A 21,535-nucleotide genomic window follows, 5' to 3' on the forward strand; every position below is an offset into this window, starting at 1 on the left:
CATGACAATGAACCATTCTAGGGGGGGGTAACAATGGACCATGCTTAACATGTATAAAAATGCAATATAATCATCATCATCATCATCATGACAATGGACCATTCTGGGATGAAGAGCATGACAATGGACCATTCTGGGGGGGTGACAATGGGCCATTCTTGGATGAAGAGCATGACAATGGGTCATTCTGAACATGTATAAAAATGCGAAATGCTATACGATTATCATATATAGGGCTGAAAATATAATATTTGTACAAATTATGAAAAATCGAATAATTTGAAATATTTACAAAAATATTTTAAGTTGTTTATCAACATTCCGGATGTGGATGGTTGATAAGGAAAGAGTGCAGACGTTATTTTTGCAACAACAGGAATCCGTTAAAGATATGACAAACCACAATGCTAAAAGGCCGGATGGAGTCGGATGATAACATGTAACCACAGTTGTTATTTGTGTAAATGTTATCGCATATTTTTAAACCCACAAGGTCTTGTTTTTGCAAAACATGGAAATCTTATCTCTGAAATGAACAACGTAACCGTGAGAATGTAAACATGTGATCACGTTCGTGTTGCGTGGGGGTAACGAGCTGCGGAATCCTTTAAAAAACAAATCATTGACATTGCCAAAACGGCATTACAACATATCTTCTTTGCTAATGATCCGATTTTGACGTATGAGGTATCAAATGAAAGCGGTGGCGACACAGATGGCAACTATCAATTCTTCTTCTGTCAACGTTCAACATTAATTGCCAATTCTTCTTCTTCTTTTCCGTATAGTGCCTAACAGAACGTGACAGTGCCTAACAGAACGTGATGTGCATAACGTCACGTGAATCACGCGACGTAAATAACGTGACGAGAATAACGTGACCTGATGGTTTCTAATGGCCTCTAATGGTCTCTGCTACACTCTATTCCCTAATGGCATAGACTATTTATCTTTAAACCATCCTAACAGTGTACCTCTTTAACGTGACATTTTACCGTGAATAACGTAACGTGAACGACGTTCGACGCAGGAGATGTGCTCCAAAGTTGGAATTTATTGAGACATTTCACGCAGAACATGATCAGTACTAGTATGAATCCCATCGAGTACATACATAGGGTAATGGAGTTTCAAAGTAAACTCAGCCTGTTAAATAAAGATATTAAATCATATGAGGATTTAAAACAAATTAATAGCCAATTCAATAGTCTGCATATTGAGGGGCAAACGTGGAGGTCTGAAGAGCAGCAGCAGCAAGGTCTTTACGCCTTTAGAAAACTACCACAAGCTACATATCCGTTAAGACGTATTCAGCCTACACCATGGGAGCCACCAACAGCGAGAATATGAAAAGTGAAATAGACAATCTCTTGTGTAATATTAGCATCTGTATTTATTTTATTTTTGAAATTGTAAAAAGAAAATTTCAATCTTCATGTAATATAAGACTTGATCAATAAATAAGGTGTTTAAATAAAAAAACCAACATAATCTCCAACATATTTATTAATACATAGAAAAAAATTACAACGGTATTACAGTAGAAGAAAACCAGTGTCGTAGACGATCCACATTTCTTTCGGTGCATGAAAATAGACCAACAGCGTGGCAGGGGTTTGTAGCAGGACCAACGTTTCCAGTAGCAAGAGGCGTACCATCAAACTTGCAAACATCAATAAGAAGGGGAAAAACTCCAAAAATGTGGCATTTCTTGCTTAAAAATTCGGCCTTTTGTTCTCCTCGGACATATATGTAATCAGCGGCATACAACAACTTGGTTTCAAGTATTTCATTTAGTTTGGACAATTCTACATCTCCATCAGAATATCGAATACCAAGCAGTTTTTTCTCCACGTATGATGCCGTCTTCTTATCCTCATTACTTAGCGCATTGAATGGTTTCGGAGGTAAAAATATGTAATGGCTTCGTTTAAAACCTATTTCGATGGTAAGTTCTTTGGGAACAAACCACCCGTCCACATCGAATCCCTGAATATCTATGAATGCTACTCTCATGATGACTGCTCGTGTACTACTGACACCTCATGCGTCTAAGTTAGACTTTTTACAATTTCGGTGAGAGGGAAGTACTCCATTACACAGTCGTGAATAATAATACAATAGACCTTGGTGTTGGCGGGAAAGCCAGTAGACGCTTCAATATCGAGTTTTACGTCAACGGTGGATGCTTTCATGCTTTCTTCTTGTTTCGAGCAATCGATAACGAACAACGCATGATGCTGGAAAGCTAAGAAATCAAGTAGAGGTCGTTTTTGTTGGGAATGTATGTAGCTTGGGTAAAATTCGGTATAGTTGAAATAGGCCTCGTTGTAGTCAGTTTTGTTAAAATCCAACTGCATTCTCTCGTTTGGCCAGTATTCTCCATTTAACGATAATCTAATACTTTGGATGCTGACATTGTCAAATAATGTGGGATCAGATGTGATTGTGTTACGTTTGCCTGTTTGAAAGAAAACAATGACATAACGTGGTCTTTCAACGGATGTGCTAGTTTTAACAGCCCAAACTTCACGCCTAGCACCTTTGGTAATGGCAGGCAATTCGTGCAATTCCCACTTTCTAAATGGAATAACTATAGGCTGATCTTGTTGAATGGATTTCATGAGTTCCAATTTAATTTCATCATTTGGAAATATGTGCTTCACTCTGAGTTCAATGTTGGTAATTTTAATCTTGGCGGTTGTAACAGTTGTAGTTTTGTCAGCGTTTTGTTTTTCTTTAATGACAATGCAATCGTTGTCGTTTCGAGCTCGAACTAGTCTTATTGTTTGACGACCACACGTAATCATTGGATAATCGTTGAAAATGTTAAAAATGTGCTTAAGAGGCATCTGTATGTTGAATGAAGTATCGTTAAGAATTGGGTCCTTAGGGTAATTCCATCCAGCCATAACCATATAATTAGAATCTTCTTGAGTATAACATGTCATGGCACGTACAGCACTTACGATGCCAGGATCCCGCACTGTTTCCATCTCCCTTGCGCTTTCGCTGTACGTACACGAATCGAAAAGGAAGGCACCCACATTATTTGCTAGTTTGACATCGCCATTTCCAGTTATTTCAAGTGATCCTTTAATGCATAACAGGGTTTCGCTCATGGCAAAAAACGAGTCAACTTGATTAATGCTAAATTCAACAATATCATTGCAGTTGAATGATTTGATGAATGGTGCATAAGTTCGGTATTCAGCCTTTCGAATTGATTCATCAAAGATTGGCTTACGATAAATATCAAATATTGGAGGCATTACTACGCTGTCTGAACGTGCTCGTTTTCCATACATTGTTGTCATTTTTGTAGTTTAAAACCAAGTGATTGTAAAAACAATTTGTTTGCGAACGTAAGATGTTGCCGCTTAGACTGCTGCACAACTAATGACGTTCTTGGAGCAGTAGATGGCCTTATTACTAGGCCCATTTCCCTCGTGATCTAAGTTCCAAAACCAACGTGCTCTCTTCTCCTCTAAAGTTTACAGGTCGTCCTTCTTGATCGAGAGCCAAGACAGTGATATTGGTAAGTTCACGCTGTGGCACAACGGGTAAATACAACAAATTGTGAGGAGTTTCGTCAATTGCGTACCCAGGATTCGATTGTATGACAAATTCATAGATCGTGTGACCAGGTCTGTTACCGTCGAAGGCTCCGGTACTAATGTTGCATTCAAAGCGTATGCTAGATACTTTAATAATCCTAACAGGTAGATCCGAAGAATATGTTTTGCCGGGAGGAAGTATTGCCGGAGAAAATCCCAATACTGTACCAAGACTATCTGGTTGCTTAAACGAAATCTTATATTTGCTAAATATTTGGCACTGTAACGTGTTGTGGTTAGGTTTTAGACTAAATATCGTTTCCGGTCGAAGCTCATTGCCAGCACCCAGTTTCTTTTGTATGTATTCTTCAATATCGACAATTTCATAACATCCATCGGGAAAATCAAATTTTGTCAATTGGTTTTTGTCATTGTAGTAATAAAACTTGTTATTTTCAATGTTTGGTATACTGTTGTAGGAATGAAAGGCACGAAGAGCTATTTCATAATCTTTGTTCGGATCCAACACGATTGGTGTGAAAGGTTGAAATGAAAATGTATAATTGGTACTAACTACTCTCAACAACTGCGACATGATGACTGATTCATACCAATAGATTAATAGGTTATATAGCGGAATAAAAATCAATTTTATGTTCGCATATTTTTTATTTGTTCCAAAGCAAGTTTACATAAATGGCAAGATGCTTGAGAATTGGCTGGTCCATCCCAGTGAGTCCTCCAATCTGGCCTGTTGTAATGTACGAAGCACGGAAGTAGTATCTGCAAGTTCCATTCTCCTCGATATTCTCCCGGCAATTTATGCCATATATATAACAATTCTATAGGTTCTACAGTTCGTATAATATAATCTAGCGGTATTAATTGTAGTTCTTCTTTACTGAATTCCTCAAAACGTTTTTTGTGAAACATGTGATCCATAAGCAGTTCCATGCCTTTAATATGCTCCATTATATAAAAACTTTAAGCATAAATGTCCACAAATGATTTGATTATAAGTTTGATACTGATGATTATTGTAGAAAATTCTGGCACGTGCACCCAAATATTTCACAAGTTCTTTGGTCGGCTTCAGATTACCAAATGAATCGAAATACTCTACGTCATCGTTTGTCTTTCTATATGCTACCCAATGTGTTCCGTTATGTGTGGACACATCCAAGTTAACTATTGCACATTCTCGCTGTCGAGGACCGTCTCTAGGCAGAGTGTCATTCATGAAAACTCCTCGAAAATGCGGTATTTTAAGCATTTTTGCGTAATGTGCAATGTCCAAGTCGTACAGCGGACGATTGGGTAGCTTTAATGGAAGTTTTTTTTCAAATACAAGCCAAATCCACCTCTGGGTTTCTTACGCAGGTACAGACCTGATCCGATGTGTTCCATCGCCTTGTTATGACGTATGTCTTCATCCAATTTCTTTTGGGCATTCTTTGCGTCAACCACAGTCTTCGCCACCCCTGCTGCACCGCCGGCTAAAGCCCCCAAAGCAGAAAGACCTGCAAATAGAGGTATGAGGGGTAGGAAACCTCCAGATTTTAGTGGCAATACTCGTGGGACATCAATTTCTTTGCGACCGCCAAGTCTTTTAATTACCGATTTTGCTATTCGTACAGCCGTCAAAGCAGTATCTTGTAACGATGCTCCTCTCTTCATGGACTTTGTGATTTGTGAGACAACATCTCGATTGAAAGAATAACGTCCCTTTCTTCCACGACGAAGTCCCATTCCCAACTTTCTTTTGGTTTTCATTCCACCGGTTACAATTAAAGCAGCACTTTTTTCACCAAAGCTAGCGTCCTTAGACTTGAATCGCTCCCAGGCTCTATTTTCCAATTCTTTATCGGCCTTGTGGCGTTCTTCGAGAGATGTATGATGCGAATAAGCGATATCGTGCTGTTTACACGCTGCGTCTAATGGATTAATTCCTGGATCTCCGCGTGCAAGACGTTTTTTTAGTTTTGTTCCAGGTCCACAATACTGATAACCACCAGGAATATGAAGCTCAATCGGCAGTTTATTAATGAGAGTGTTCACGAGACCGCCTCCTTCGAAGACCAACATTGGACTGATGACATGCAAGTGGCGACATCTATAATATATTGCCGTACTTATTTACTACACATGTCACACGATGAAGGTCGTTCAACAAGAGCAGACGCTGCCAATTGATAATCTAGACATTGTCCAGAAAGTGACAACCAGTAAACATGGAAAATTATTACCAAACTCATTCAGGGCCATTATTTGCGGTCCAAGTGGATGCGGAAAAACTAATGTCATGCTATCACTTTTATTTAATCCAAATGGCGCCAAATTCAAAAATGTATATGTTTATTCGAAATCCCTCTTTCAACCGAAATACCAACTACTGCAAGATGTAATAGCGCAAGTTAAAGGTGTTGGGTATTTTCCATTCAAAGACAATGAAGAAATTATCGGTCCAGACGAAGCTCAAGCAAACTCAGTGTTCTTATTTGACGATGTTGCATGTGATGGACAGCAGAAGATTCGCGAGTATTATTCCATGTGCAGACATAAAGATATCGATGCCGCTTATTTATGCCAAACATATTCAAAAATACCGAAGCAGCTAATAAGAGACAATTGTAACATGATTGTATTATTCAAGCAAGACGAGATAAATTTAAAACATATATTTGATGAACACGTATCACCAGACGTGTCATTTGATCAATTTAAAAAAATGTGTTCAGAATGTTGGCGTGACAGGTATGGCACGCTGGTAATTATGAAAGATTTTGCCCTCAACAATGGTCGATACCGCAAAGGATTTGATAAATATATAAAATTGTAAGCTAATTGTTTAGTCGTCAACAAAATGTCAGATGATACGGTTGCCATTGCCATGCGCAAGAAGAAAGTCGCCGAGTTGGCTAGAGCAATTCGCAAGAAATATTTGGCATTGAAATTAGGCAAGACTGAACGAGATGAGTCACTAAATAAACTTTTTAAACCAATCTCGACACCTCTCAAGGATATTGCTCAATCATCAAAAACGTTACATCATGCTATCGATAACAAGTTTAGACAAGTTAAAAAAGAAGAGGTGAAAAAGGAGGAGCAGGATGAGGAGGATGTATTTCTTGATGCACCCGATATAGCGACACCTGATGAAAACATTATTCAAGAGCCACTCTCCGGTTCTAACGAGATTCCGATGGATGCCACAGAAGAATTTATCGGCCGCTATCCTCCACTAAGTCACAAGCACATAAAAGAATATTTGAGAAAAGATGACAAAATCGATAGAAACTATGGTCCATTTTATGATACTATTAGTGGATGGATATTGGGAAAACGTCGAATAAACTTTGACAAAACCAATGGAGACATAGTAATAATTGGAGAACGTGATTTTGAAGAACGTAGGTTAGGTGGTACGCCAGGCCTATACCACCTGTTATTTTATGCCAGCCCAGAACAGTATAATGAAGACGATTTACAAAAGTATAAAACACTGTTGATTAACACAGAAATTCATCTGGATGCCTTAGGACGTCTTAAAGGGTCCAGCGGAGAAAAATACCATGCAATTATTAAACCTCTATTCAAACCATCTGAGACAACAATGAAAAAGCATGCAACTCGATCACAAAAAGAACTTGAACCCAGAACGAAAACAGCTCGGTCAGCATCTTCATCTACGGTCACAGGAACGGGGTTGGATGACTCTCGTTTAACATACAACGCTGCACCCTTAGAGTATATTTATTGGGATGATGTCAATGAGTTAGTTGATCGGCTGAAACTCTTGGTGGCTTCAAAAGACGCCGGCAACACATCTCACGACAACGAAATCGTGGCTATCATCAATGAACTAAAAGAAGCTAATATAATAGAGTAACTGGGAATGACAACATCATTTCCATTATGAGCGTCGACAAATTCGGTCATCATTCTCGTGGTGGTGGTGGTAGCGCCCAAAAGGTGATGCGAGTTACATTTCCACATACTTCTGACGGTAATATTAATGCCGAACATGTAAAAATTTGTAATGTTAAGGACCCATCGGAAAATGGTGATGCTGCAACGAAAAAATACGTTGATGCTCAAATAATGGAGTTGCGTAACGTACACCTGCCATTAATTCAAGCACATGGTGTGATATTGGAGCAAAAAACTGATGATATACATAATTTAGCTATCGGCCTTAATGAAGTAAGAAAAGAGCTTCATAAAACCACAGTCCCACTTCTCGAGCAAAAGCTGCAAAAAATAATCAAAGATGATTTAAATACAGTAAAAAAGGATACGGAGAATAATGTAAATAAGTTGTTGCAGCAAAAAACTAATGATATACAGGATTTAACCATCGGCCTTAATGAAGTAAGAAAAGAGCTTCATAAAACTACAATTCCCATTCTACAGACACATGATGCTTCGATGCAAATTAAAATAAACGAAATTAATGGTACTCTTGCTACAATTAAACAAGACATCATCAACAATTCGGATGACATAGATAAAAACGTTAGCATGGCTGCAGATAAAGTTGCAAAAAATTCGTTGAAAGTAGACCGGATGGAGAAGACGATAAAAGAAATGAACGCAGCATTACAGGGTGTAGTAGACAATCTTCATTCGATGAATATAGATACTCGCCTAAAAGCAATTGAAAGTCGTATATAAGAATGTCTAAAGAACAGGTGGTGAACGAATTGCATAAACATGCACGCAAAAACTATCCTCGTCGACGAACAATAATCAAAGGACTCGATGACTTGTGGCAAATGGATTTGGCTGAAATGCGTCCTTATGCGCACCAGAATAAAAATTATAAATTAATACTAGTTGTAATTGATTGTTTTTCAAAATTTGTATGGACACGTCCTCTAAAGACTAAGGCAGGTGAGGAAATTACTCGGGCATTTTCGGACATTCTCGCCCATACTCAACGAGTGCCGAAGAACCTACAATCCGATCAGGGAACGGAATTTTACAACAAAAAATTTCAAAATTTAATGAAAAAACACGAAATTAATCATTACAGCACCTACACGATTAAAAAGGCTGCCATTTGTGAAAGAGTTATTAGAACGTTGAAAGCAAAGTTGTACAAGTATTTCAGTTTACATGGATCATACAAATGGTTAGACGCCCTACCTGTAATCACCGAGGAATACAATAATACGAAACATAGTAAAACAGGATACAAACCTTCTCAGGTCAACAAATCCAACGAAAAAGCTATTTTGCACAAAAGTTATAGTCACTTAAAGATTGCCGGCCCGCGAAAATTTAAAGTTGGCGACATTGTACGTGTATCAAAGGCAAAACATTTCTTTGAAAAGGCCTTCACGCCCAATTGGACTACAGAATTATTTAGAATTGTACAAGTAAAGATAACAAATCCCATAACGTATTTGCTAGAAGACATGCAAGGTGCGCCGATTAGCGGTGGGTTTTACGAAGAAGAATTGCAGAAAACGAAAAATCCCGACATTTACTTGGTTGAAAAAGTACTTAGACGAAAAGGCACCAAGATGTATGTTAAATGGCTAGGACTGGATAGCAAACACAACAGTTGGATCAATAGTTCAGATGTAGTTTAAGGATCTACCTTTTAATCCGCCGCGTAGCAATACATTTTTTGGAAAAGGATTGCCCGCAAGAGTGGGGGAAGGGAACAGTATAAATTCTCTCAACAACGAACCGGCATACGTAGTTCCAACAGACCTGATGAGTTCTCCTGACAGTGGCATATTCAGTTACAACACCATGTGTTCTCAAGATAGCGGCTACGATAGTCAATCATTTAGTGTAGAATATGATGATGATGATGATGACAGTCAGCCACCCAGTCCTGACGCCGAATTAGATCGAGTATTGGCAAAATTTGAAGAAGCTGCCACAAATGAACCATATTATTTATTAGAATCTACCTATCCAATGAGCTCTTTCAACATCAAAATTGGATTATCTCCAGCTCGAGATTTTTCACCATCCATCATGCTGTATCGTCATGGTACTTGTAACAAAATCAGTTTACACACAAACGAGTGGGCAACCATAATTGAGTGGCTTAAAGAAAGACTGGTTGATTTTTTCCAAGCAGACCTACCTACTTTTGCCGATGAGTATGACCCCATCGAATTAAAGTGCGGTGATTTCTACACACTACGACAATTGGTGATGGAGAATGTAAAGTTAGTAACCATTGAGAAATTTGGAGTCGAATATTATTTATGGGAAGGAGAGGTCAATCAAATTCTAGAAGCAGACCAGAGCATGATGTCCCATAAAGTGATGCTGTTGAAGAGTTTACAATTTCGCGAATACTATATAAACCTTTCAACTTTCATTAAGAAAAATTTGTATGTCAAAGACTCTTTGTATGGACCAGTTGAAGCCTTTAACGCATATTGCGCTATTTGTCCAGATACTTTGTTAAGTTTAGCTTTAAGAGAATATGTATTTTATTATAAAATTAGACTTGTAAATGATTTAACAGATTGTATGTAAAAAATAAATGGTATTATTAAATATGTTGTCTTTTATTTTTATTAAATACAACCAAAACCTGGAAAAACATAATTTTTGCGGTTAACGAATACTGATAACAGTTTATAATACTAATATCTGTGGTTACATGTTATCATCTGACTACATCCGGTGCTGGTAACAAACACTTTGTTTAAACATATTTTTATTTAAAATATTTATATAAAAATAATTCCAAGTCTTTGATTATTAGTTTTGTACAAATATGATATATTTTTTTAAAACATTCATTTTATGTTGGTGACGTTCGGCCTAGGATATACGAAGAAGCATTTACAGTTCAACCAAGTTATCCCTTAGGCCGTTATGGCAATGTACCATGTATCTTTGGAATGGATAATCAGAAATCAATGTGTGACCCATCAAATTAAAGGATTTTGAATGATGAATTACGTTGTGGTGTCTGCTTTAACACCATGTCATGTATAACGCCCTTTTGACACATTATCGTTTATTATTAGCATTGTAAGGTGACTCTCATCGTATGGCACCTCAAATTACAGGATTTTGAATGACAAATTACGTTGTGATGTTTGTTTTAACAACATGTCACGTATAACGCCTCTTTGACCCTCTATCTTATATTATTCGCATTATATGTCAAATCTTATCATGTAGCACCTCACATTACAGGATTTTGAATGGCAAATTACGTTATGATGTCTGTTTTAACAGCATGTTATGTATAAGGTCTCTTTGGCACTCTATCATATGTTTTATGGGATTATATATAAATTGATGCTTACACAAATATAGGTTAGTCTATTTTTGTATGTAAACAATGATGGAGGTGTTTTTCATGTGTATGCTACTCCTGCGTTTTATAGCAGCAACCGACGCCTTTTCCGAAGACGATGCTATGAGGTTTTTTCATCAGTATGGGTATATAGAAAATGGTTCTCTAGCAGATTTCAATACAACGCTCCTACATTTCCAAGAACGATATAATTTATATGTTGATGGTACATTAAACGATGAAACCATAGCATTAATGCAAAAACCTCGATGCCAAACTGGTGAAAACGATTACTCTCTTACTGGAAAATGGTATAAACATAATCTACGATGGTATTTTCCTCAGGCTGATCGAGCGCACCATATAATTCAAATAGTTGAACGAGCCTTTAAAATGTGGGAAGATGTTTCAAATTTGCATTTTAGCAGAGTAACTCTTCCTGTTCCGACACCAGATATCACTATAACAGCCGTTAAAGGAAAGCATTATTTTCGCTCCAACTGTATGGGTAACCGAGAGTGTGGACAGCAGTTTGATGGTCGTGGTGGAAAATTAGCACATGCATATTTTCCCCTCATTAATGATACTTGCGTAGAAATACATATAGACTTGGATGAAAAATGGAGTTATAATGTGAACGATACAGATTATGATTCTGCCAATCTCTTTATGGTTATTCTTCACGAAATTGGTCACAGTTTAGGTTTATCGCATAGTAACGATAAGAATGCTGTAATGTATCCCTGGTATTCACATAAATTACTCACTATTACTCAGGATGATATTAACGGTATGGAGGCTTTATACGGACGCAAAAGTACATATATTACTACGCAGCAAACTAGTGCATCAACCCAGGCAACACCGAGAAAAAGTACATCTTATATTCCTACACAGGCTAGTACATCAACTCGATCGCATAAATCGAGGGTGCATACTACAAGACCCCGTCCTATACCAACCGAGATTATACCTCACCAAACAACGAAAACTGCACCGCCTTTTTGTGCTATTGAATATCCTAATATTCTCTTTCTGGCATATGATCCTCAGTTTAAGAACCATCATATGTATATAATACATGATGGATTTGTATGGAAGAATGATCTAAATGGTCACATGGTACCGAATAATCCCGACCATTTGAGTACTTATTTACCTAAACAAATAAGAAATATTTCGTATGTGTTTCAGAATACGGCTGGTAACTTAATTGTTACATCAAATAATACTATGTACTCAGTATCATTTCCCAGCATAACTATTTCAAGAGATATACCTCTGTTTATATTACCACCCCATGCCGAGATAAACGTTGTATTTCAGACTCATACAGGAAAGACGTATATATGGTATGACAATACAGCATTCATTGAATATGACGACATAATAGACCTAGTCATTAGCAGAGGACTTATAAAGGACATATTCCCTGGAGTACCGACCACCGTTAAATCGGTATTTAAATATATAGATGGACATTTATACTTTCTAGATGGCAGCACGTATTACAAATATAATGAATTTACAAAGAAGATCATCGAAATTGGCAGATTTAATTGGAACTTATTCGGAATTCCTTGTCCAGATGACAGCCTGATTACACAGTTGAAATATTTACTGAATAAAGTTGGCTCTTTTTATACATAACTTTGTAATATATAACATGAAATAAAAACTTATGGAGATGTAGAATTGTCCAAACTAAATGAAATACTTGAAACCAAGTTGTTGTATGCCGCTGATTACATATATGTCCGAGGAGAACAAAAGGCCGAATTTTTAAGCAAGAAATGCCACATTTTTGGAGTTTTTCCCCTTCTTATTGATGTTTGCAAGTTTGATGGTACGCCTCTTGCTACTGGAAACGTTGGTCCTGCTACAAACCCCTGCCACGCTGTTGGTCTATTTTCATGCACCGAAAGAAATGTGGATCGTCTACGACACTGGTTTTCTTCTACTGTAATACCGTTGTAATTTTTTCTATGTATTAATAAATATGTTGGAGATTATGTTGGTTTTTTTATTTAAACACCTTATTTATTGATCAAGTCTTATATTACATGAAGATTGAAATTTTCTTTTTACAATTTCAAAAATAAAATAAATACAGATGCTAATATTACACAAGACATTGTCTATTTCACTTTTCATATTCTCGCTGTTGGTGGCTCCCATGGTGTAGGCTGAATACGTCTTAACGGATATGTAGCTTGTGGTAGTTTTCTAAAGGCGTAAAGACCTTGCTGCTGCTGCTCTTCAGACCTCCACGTTTGCCCCTCAATATGCAGACTATTGAATTGGCTATTAATTTGTTTTAAATCCTCATATGATTTAATATCTTTATTTAACAGGCTGAGTTTACTTTGAAACTCCATTACCCTATGTATGTACTCGATGGGATTCATACTAGTACTGATCATGTTCTGCGTGAAATGTCTCAATAAATTCCAACTTTGGAGCACATCTCCTGCGTCGAACGTCGTTCACGTTACGTTATTCACGGTAAAATGTCACGTTAAAGAGGTACACTGTTAGGATGGTTTAAAGATAAATAGTCTATGCCATTAGGGAATAGAGTGTAGCAGAGACCATTAGAGGCCATTAGAAACCATCAGGTCACGTTATTCTCGTCACGTTATTTACGTCGCGTGATTCACGTGACGTTATGCACATCACGTTCTGTTAGGCACTGTCACGTTCTGTTAGGCACTATACGGAAAAGAAGAAGAAGAATTGGCAATTAATGTTGAACGTTGACAGAAGAAGAATTGATAGTTGCCATCTGTGTCGCCACCGCTTTCATTTGATACCTCATACGTCAAAATCGGATCATTAGCAAAGAAGATATGTTGTAATGCCGTTTTGGCAATGTCAATGATTTGTTTTTTAAAGGATTCCGCAGCTCGTTACCCCCACGCAACACGAACGTGATCACATGTTTACATTCTCACGGTTACGTTGTTCATTTCAGAGATAAGATTTCCATGTTTTGCAAAAACAAGACCTTGTGGGTTTAAAAATATGCGATAACATTTACACAAATAACAACTGTGGTTACATGTTATCATCCGACTCCATCCGGCCTTTTAGCATTGTGGTTTGTCATATCTTTAACGGATTCCTGTTGTTGCAAAAATAACGTCTGCACTCTTTCCTTATCAACCATCCACATCCGGAATGTTGATAAACAACTTAAAATATTTTTGTAAATATTTCAAATTATTCGATTTTTCATAATTTGTACAAATATTATATTTTCAGCCCTATATATGATAATCGTATAGCATTTCGCATTTTTATACATGTTCAGAATGACCCATTGTCATGCTCTTCATCCAAGAATGGCCCATTGTCACCCCCCCAGAATGGTCCATTGTCATGCTCTTCATCCCAGAATGGTCCATTGTCATGATGATGATGATGATGATTATATTGCATTTTTATACATGTTAAGCATGGTCCATTGTTACCCCCCCCTAGAATGGTTCATTGTCATGATGATGATTATATTGCATTTTTATATATGTTAAGCATGGCCCATTGTTACCCCCCTAGAATGATCCATTGTCATGATGATGATGATAATGATTATATTGCATACGGTGAGCGGGAATCGGCATACCGATTCTGGCTCACTTTTTTCCCACGGTGAGCGGGAATCGGCATACCGATTCTGGCTCACTTTTCCCACGGTGAGCGGGAATCGGCATACCGATTCTGGCTCACTTTTCCCACGGTGAGCGGGAATCGGCATACCGATTCTGGCTCACTTTTTCCCACGGTGAGCGGGAACCGGCATACCGATTCTGGCTCACTTTTTTCCCACGGTGAGCGGGAACCGGCATACCGATTCTGGCTCACTTTTTTCCCACGGTGAGCGGGAACCGGCCTTACTTATCTACTTTTGGGATTGTTCCTGTCGCTTCCCCGCGATCCTTATAAAAGCTTCCGAGTCTCAACCTTAACTCGTCAACGGTTCCTTTGGAATCCAATCCGCACCTTTCGGCGTCGCGCTGTACTTCCTCTTTGGAAAGACGATTTATCCATGACGTACCCGTCGTGGTACCTGATACTGAGTCTGTGTCTTTATCTGTCGGCAATTTTGGTATTATCCGGGCGTCGAGTAACGAAATACTTGCGTATATTCTAACTTTTGCTCGGGCGGCAAATTTGTAACGGGTAGTTCTTTTAGGACGACACACTCAGTAAAACACAGGTTGAAAACAAAGCAAATCTATTAATTCTAAATTATGTACAAACTAAGTCAAAATAATAATTCAATATTCTATTTCGTCCCAGCGAAGTCCTCCTCCGGATGGGCGTCTGTAACAGAAGAACAAAATTAAGAGCGATATTCAAATATATATTTATCGGGGCTCGCTCACTACGCTTGCCTCCGTTGAATTACGAGTCGCAAATTACCTCACTTCGGTACGCCTTGCGTCTCGTCTCGAGTTGGCCTGCCTAAGTTTACGAATCACGTCAATACAGTGCACGTCGCGACTCAGGTCGGCCTGCCTCGCTCACTTCGCTTGGCTGGTTATGGAGCCCAGAACGGTCGTTCAGATTCAGGACTGCTTGATTTCTGCTTGCGACCTTCTTAAATATCCGTGTGCCGGTGTTGTCTCGGAGAGGTGGAACTCGGTGGGGGCATCTGCGCGAATTGAGAGAATCGCTCGGTTCCCAGTGTCGAGGCGTGTTCAGCATATCGGCATATCATTACAAATTACTTCTCTTCTTTTGATGCCTATTCGTTTTGAATATTGGCGATCATTCTGGCTATAATTATTTTATTAACTGATGCTTTAAATAGATTAGTTGTTGTGGAGTACCATTTCCCCAGGTTCTTTAACCATGATCCAATTCCTCGCTTTCCAAATACTTCGCCTTGAAGTATTACCTTCAGTAATTTGTATTTAGTGCCGTTTCTCATTATGTGTCCGAGATATTCTTTCTCCTTTTAATGGTATACATCACCTCTGTTTATTTCCCCATTCTTCGTAATCCGGTCTCGTTGGTTATCTTGTCCGTCCATGATATCCTTAGGATTCGCCTGTATAGCCACATCTCGAGGGCTTCAAGTTTTTTCTCCAACGCTTCAGTGAGTGTCCAGGATTCAACTCCGTAGTATAATATTGAGAATAGTTAACATCATATGAGCCTTACTTTTATCTCCAGATTAAGATTATGGCTTTTAAAGAGTTTGGCCATGTTACTGAATGCACTCCTAGCCTTCTCTATTCTACATTTTATTTCTTGTGAGTGATCCCATTGCTCGTTTACTATTGTTCCAAGATAGGTATACTGTTTTACTCGGTCCAATGGTGTATTCTTGATAAGCAGTTGGGCGTCTCTAATTTTATTTTTGTTGATGACCATAAATTTAGTTTTTGATACATTTACTTGTAGTCCAACTCTTTCACTTACTTTATTTACTTTGTGTATTATATGCTGTAAACTGTTCAAACTGTCTGCAAAAATAACGGTGTCATCTGCATAATTATGCCATTAATTACAAGTAAATTTAATGATTTTTTTCTTTAAAAATTATTTATATATAACGAAGATTGAACCCAAAACCTATCGATTATTGATCAAAACGCCTGTTTCAGTTACTATTTTCTTCGATAATAATTACCAATTTAGTATGATTTAGACACTTTTATACGACCAAGTTAATTTTTTCCAATACAAATAAAGAACTGGTGGAAATGCCTTTAACCACTAACAAGAAAAGAAACAAGATGTTTTGGAAGCAATTTTACATTATAAAACTCTAACCTATTAGCATAAATCCCATAATAATAAATAAAAAGCGAAATAATCCTGAAGCCGAGAGAGCCACTCTCTTTTCTTATCACAAAAGAGGCTACAAATTTCCAGAAAGAAAACCCAAGGAAGGAAAATAATGGAAAGGCTTTAACAAAGTCTTTTTGTCGAAAGCGGAATAAAAATATAATAATTTGAAATGGATCGCCTGAAAATTAAAGAATGTCTAAAGCTACTCATAGGCGGGCTTACACTATTTAGTGTTTAACGTTTTAAGAAGTCAGTGGCAGAAGGGTTAAAATGGTAGGATTTATGATATAACAAAAAAGGGTTTTATTTCATATTATAATAGTTAAATATTTTTTAAAATTGTATCTGATTGTAGATAATTAATTTTTATTCCCCGCCGCATTTATAAAAAGGAACAATTTATAAAGAATTTATTAGGCATCATGTATTTTACTACGTTTTTATATACTTTGCGTGTTCTTTGTGTGTCTTTTTGTCTTTTTGTTACTTTGTCCGGCAAAAATCTTGCAATCGGTTTTAAACATACCTCTCAACTAGCTAGAGATCTGAAATTTTCAGAATAGTTCAGGACTCGATGTCAATGCAATATTCAACAGCTTTAACATGGATGCAGTGAGTTTTAGTTGGAATTTTAAGCCATTTTAAATTTTATATGGTAAAATTAGTTCCAACTTTTCTCAAAAGATGACGCTACTAGTTTTCTCAATAGATGGTTTTCTCAATAGATGGCGTTACTTTCTATGTCACAAAATTTTCCATTCATTGTTAACCGTTACTGAATATTTAAAATTGACCATTCCAAACCACGTGATATAATATGGCCGAAGGAGGGCAAAAATTTAATAATATAGGGTTTACATCAGTTTTTGTAAAGAATATCCTGTTGTATTGTTTTTTATTGTTAATTGTGCAGCGAAATTGTGATAGGAAATAAATATAAAGTAGTTTATCGCCTACAGAACTGAATTATGCCATAGTAGTTATTGACACAAACTGGTAAGTACTATGGGATAATTCAGTTCTGTAGGCGATAAACCACTTCATATTTAATTTGTTATCACAATTTCGCAGATTTCCCTACACATTTAACATAAAAAACAACCAAACAGGATGTTCTTTACAAATTAATGTCGATGTAAACATTAGATTTTGCCCTCATCCGGCCATGTTTGACAGCTCATTGGAATGCCTAATTGCCTCGCCAGTTTGTTTACATAAAAATTTCTCAAAAATATTATTTTACTCAAATTAAAAATTTTAAAGTTCTTGTGCAAAAGATGCAGTTTAAATATATAAAAGAGATTAGTGAAAGTGCAGTATTCAGGAGCAGAAAAAAAGAAGGTAAGAAATATGGCTGACATCGATTGTTCAGATTAATTTTCAGATATGGCGGCAACAAGAAAACATGATAAGCGCGCCAAAATTGGTTTATTAACATTTAATAATCCAAAGGCCATAATAGAAGAAAAAATAGTTATTTTCCTAACAAGTGCAGAAAGTCATTATTTTCCGCAGGCGACTGCAATTTGCCGAACGACGCGAAGCGGGAGTTCGGGAAGCAGTCGAGTGCGGAAAAGAGACTTTCTGCAAGAGTTAGGAACAATATTTTTTCTAAGAGTCTTAAAAAAATTACCAAATCTTAATCAATAAATTTAATTAATATGAAAATACATACACAAATTAATTCTTTGAAGGTTGTCAAAACCAAACTTTCAATATAATTAGTTAGCATGACTACGATCTTGGTTTCCATGAGGATGATTCAAAACGACTGTTATTGTCTACCGATTTGACTTTCGAATATTATGTCAAAATAATTTTATTTCATCGAATTGTCGCGTTAATTTCATTAAAACAGGAACACAATAAGATATATTTGAAATAAATTGGTAAAAAATATCTAAATATTAGTTTATTGCACGTATTATAATTACTTTAAGGCCATATTAACATATCTAAATTAACACGCGTGCGGAAAAGTAAAAACCGCGTGCGGAAAAGTAACACGCGTGCGGAAAAGTGAAACTTTCTAAACTAAAATGCGTGGCGAAAGTAGACATTTTTGCACGCTCGTAGAAAAAATACATTTAATTACCGTGTTTGTTCAATTTTAATAAATAATTTCTAATATTTTCCTTAAAATTGTGTTTAAAACATTTTCTTTGATTTATCTGAGTTCAAAATCGGTTACAAAATTCTTTCATGGCAGTCTTTCAAATGACTTTTTCCGTGTTTCAGCTGGAGTAGACTTTTTTGGCTGGTGTTAGCCCTAGGCACTTCATCGTTACTACTACTGCTTTCTATCTCTTTATAGAGTCTCTTTAAAGAGTTATTCGAAGGGCAAAAAATGCATCGTGGTTATCATTTTCTACCTCAAAATCGGATTCCAGTTCATCAAGGAGTTTATACACCCGATCTGGATTAGATAGTAAGTCTGGATAGTCTGGAAAGCTTTTCCAAACTCAGCGGTCTTTAGACCCTTCAAAAATCAAACATTTTACAGTATACCCTATTCCACGAATATACGACTGTGTTGAATTATTTCGACAACGAATATTTTATTGTGCAAAATATGAAGAACGAAAATAAATTGCAAATTACATTGCTGTTTACTGAAATAATTATTAGAGCCATTTACTTTCGTACTTCTTATGTTGCACACTGAAATATTCGTTGTCGCGATAATCCAAAACAGTCGTATGTTGGTGGAATGAACCATACTAAATTTTCTGTGTTCAGTACTGCATGCAGTAATGTATGCAAACATATATTTTTTGCTTGTGTTGACTTCCAGCTGTTACATTTGTGATACCACCTCAAAATACTTTTAAAAAAAACCTCAAAATATTTTAAACTATTTTTTAGCTTTACCATTCAAAAACCCTGTTTATATTAATTTTAGGTGAAACCTACTTTTATTCGCCGTCATAATAAACAAAAGTTTACCTATGATGGTCTGTTAGGACCGAAAACGTTCTGAACAATAATTGTAATGCGTTTTATTTTTTAAACTTCTAATGTTTTAATAAACATAATATTATACCAATCACTTTGGAAGCTTTTACTTCACTGTTATATTTTAAAGTTTTTTAACTACTACGGTATCCAGCCAACCCCTGGAAACTTTTCCATTTTAAGGATTATTATTATTATACACTATATAGTGATGAGTTGATGAGTAAGAGGGGTAAAGGATCCAGATAATAATGAAGATATTGAGCAATGGACAAAATGAAATACTTAGGAATCTGGATTACGGAAGATCTAAATCCGAAATTAGAAATTCGATCAAGAATAGAGCAATCAAGAGCAGCCTTTTTGAAGATGAGGAAATTTCTGAGTAACCAAAGACTGAATCTGCAAATCCGATATCGGATGATAAAATGATGTATCCACTCTCTGCTTCTTTATGGTATCTAAGCCTGGACTGTTAACGTTGACATAATGTGAAAGCTGGAAGCTTTTGAGATGTGGCTCTTTAGGTGAATTTTGAAAATACCACGGGTCAATCATATTAAGAACGAAGTGGCGTTACACAGAATGGTGCAAGACAGCATATTTGGGGCACATACTTAGAAATGGTACGAGTTGTTGTAGCTGATTATAAAGTGTAAAATCGAAGAAAAAGGGGGCCTGGTAGACGACAAATCTGGCTGAAAGACATTCTCGACTGGACCGGGTTAAACACAGACGCTTTTAAGAAAAGCAGAAGATAGAGACGAATTTACAATAGTTACAGCCAACCTTCATTAGTGGAGACTGCATTAGAACAAGAATAAGTGATGAGTGCGCTAAGAACCACACAAGATAGGAAAAATAGCGCAAGAGATGGAAAAGATTGTGAAATAATACGAGATAACGCTAGTTCTTATGAGTGACTAGTTGATTTCATTCATAATGATTATGTATACGTCATCATACTCAATTATACGTCAATCATAGTAGAAATTATTTTTGATCAATAATTTAATTTTGGATTAAAAAATTACTATTTTTATTACTACCTATTTAATACACATTACAGAATTAAAATTGGATTATTTAAGCAGCCTCAGCACTGTTTTACAATTTTTTGGCTTATAAACAAATACAGTGAGAACGTTTGAGTTGGCATAAATTCATTTTCTCGAGAATAGGCGTCTCTGGAGATAAATCCCGAAACAGGTAAATTTTTCTAATTTTTTGGTATATATATCATACTAGTGACGTCATCCATCTGAGCGTGATGACGTAGTCGATGATTATTTTAAATGAGAATAGGTGCCGTGTGATGGCTCAATCGAAAGGCTATTCAATTTTGTATTCACTTATATAAACATTAACAAATTAACATAATTATGATTAACATAATTATTTATACAGGGTTTGAATTAAAAAAAAATTGAATTTAATTAACTCCAATATTTAGATTACGTCATCACACCCAGATTGATGACGTCACTAGTATGATCTTTATGCCAAAAAATTAAAATTTAAAAATAACAAGCTGAAAATGCGAGCATTATCATAACGAAAACTTTGTTTATTTACGTATTTAAATTCATAATATGGAAAATTTCTATTATGAAAAGTTGTTTAGTATTAAATGCTATGTTTTAATATGCAATTATAACCTAATTTACATATTGTGAACTATAAAGGTACTCTACTCTCGAACGAAATTCATATTTCTTGACATACCGCGAATAAAATTGATAAAATTTGATATATGATGATTGCATCTTAGATTTTAGACCATGCGGATCTTTTTATGAAGAATAACTTTTCTTCGTAAAATTAATACTAAAAGAGTTATGAATGAAAATGATATTGGTATCCGTAATTTGAGAAAAATTTTCAAATATTTTTTTATCTTTAGAAGGATGTATAAGTAATAGTTGCTTATTAGAACATA

General features: G+C 36.3%; 2 protein-coding genes across 2 annotated transcripts; one reads left to right on the forward strand and one right to left on the reverse strand.

Annotated features, from left to right (window-relative positions):
• Positions 1–2,051: 2,051 nt before the first annotated feature.
• LOC126882724 (uncharacterized) lies at positions 2,052–3,308 on the reverse strand. Its single transcript, XM_050647711.1, has one exon. The coding sequence runs from the start codon at positions 3,306–3,308 to the stop codon at positions 2,052–2,054; it is 1,257 nt and encodes a 418-aa protein (XP_050503668.1).
• Positions 3,309–10,884: 7,576 nt separating this feature from the next.
• LOC126882725 (matrix metalloproteinase-18-like) lies at positions 10,885–12,489 on the forward strand. The gene has a single exon (XM_050647712.1). It carries the CDS (start codon positions 10,885–10,887, stop codon positions 12,487–12,489), a length of 1,605 nt encoding a protein of 534 aa, XP_050503669.1.
• The last annotated feature ends 9,046 nt before the right edge of the window (positions 12,490–21,535 follow it).

Source organism: Diabrotica virgifera, chromosome 3, assembly GCF_917563875.1.
Source record: "Diabrotica virgifera virgifera chromosome 3, PGI_DIABVI_V3a".
NCBI lineage: Eukaryota > Metazoa > Arthropoda > Insecta > Coleoptera > Chrysomelidae > Diabrotica > Diabrotica virgifera.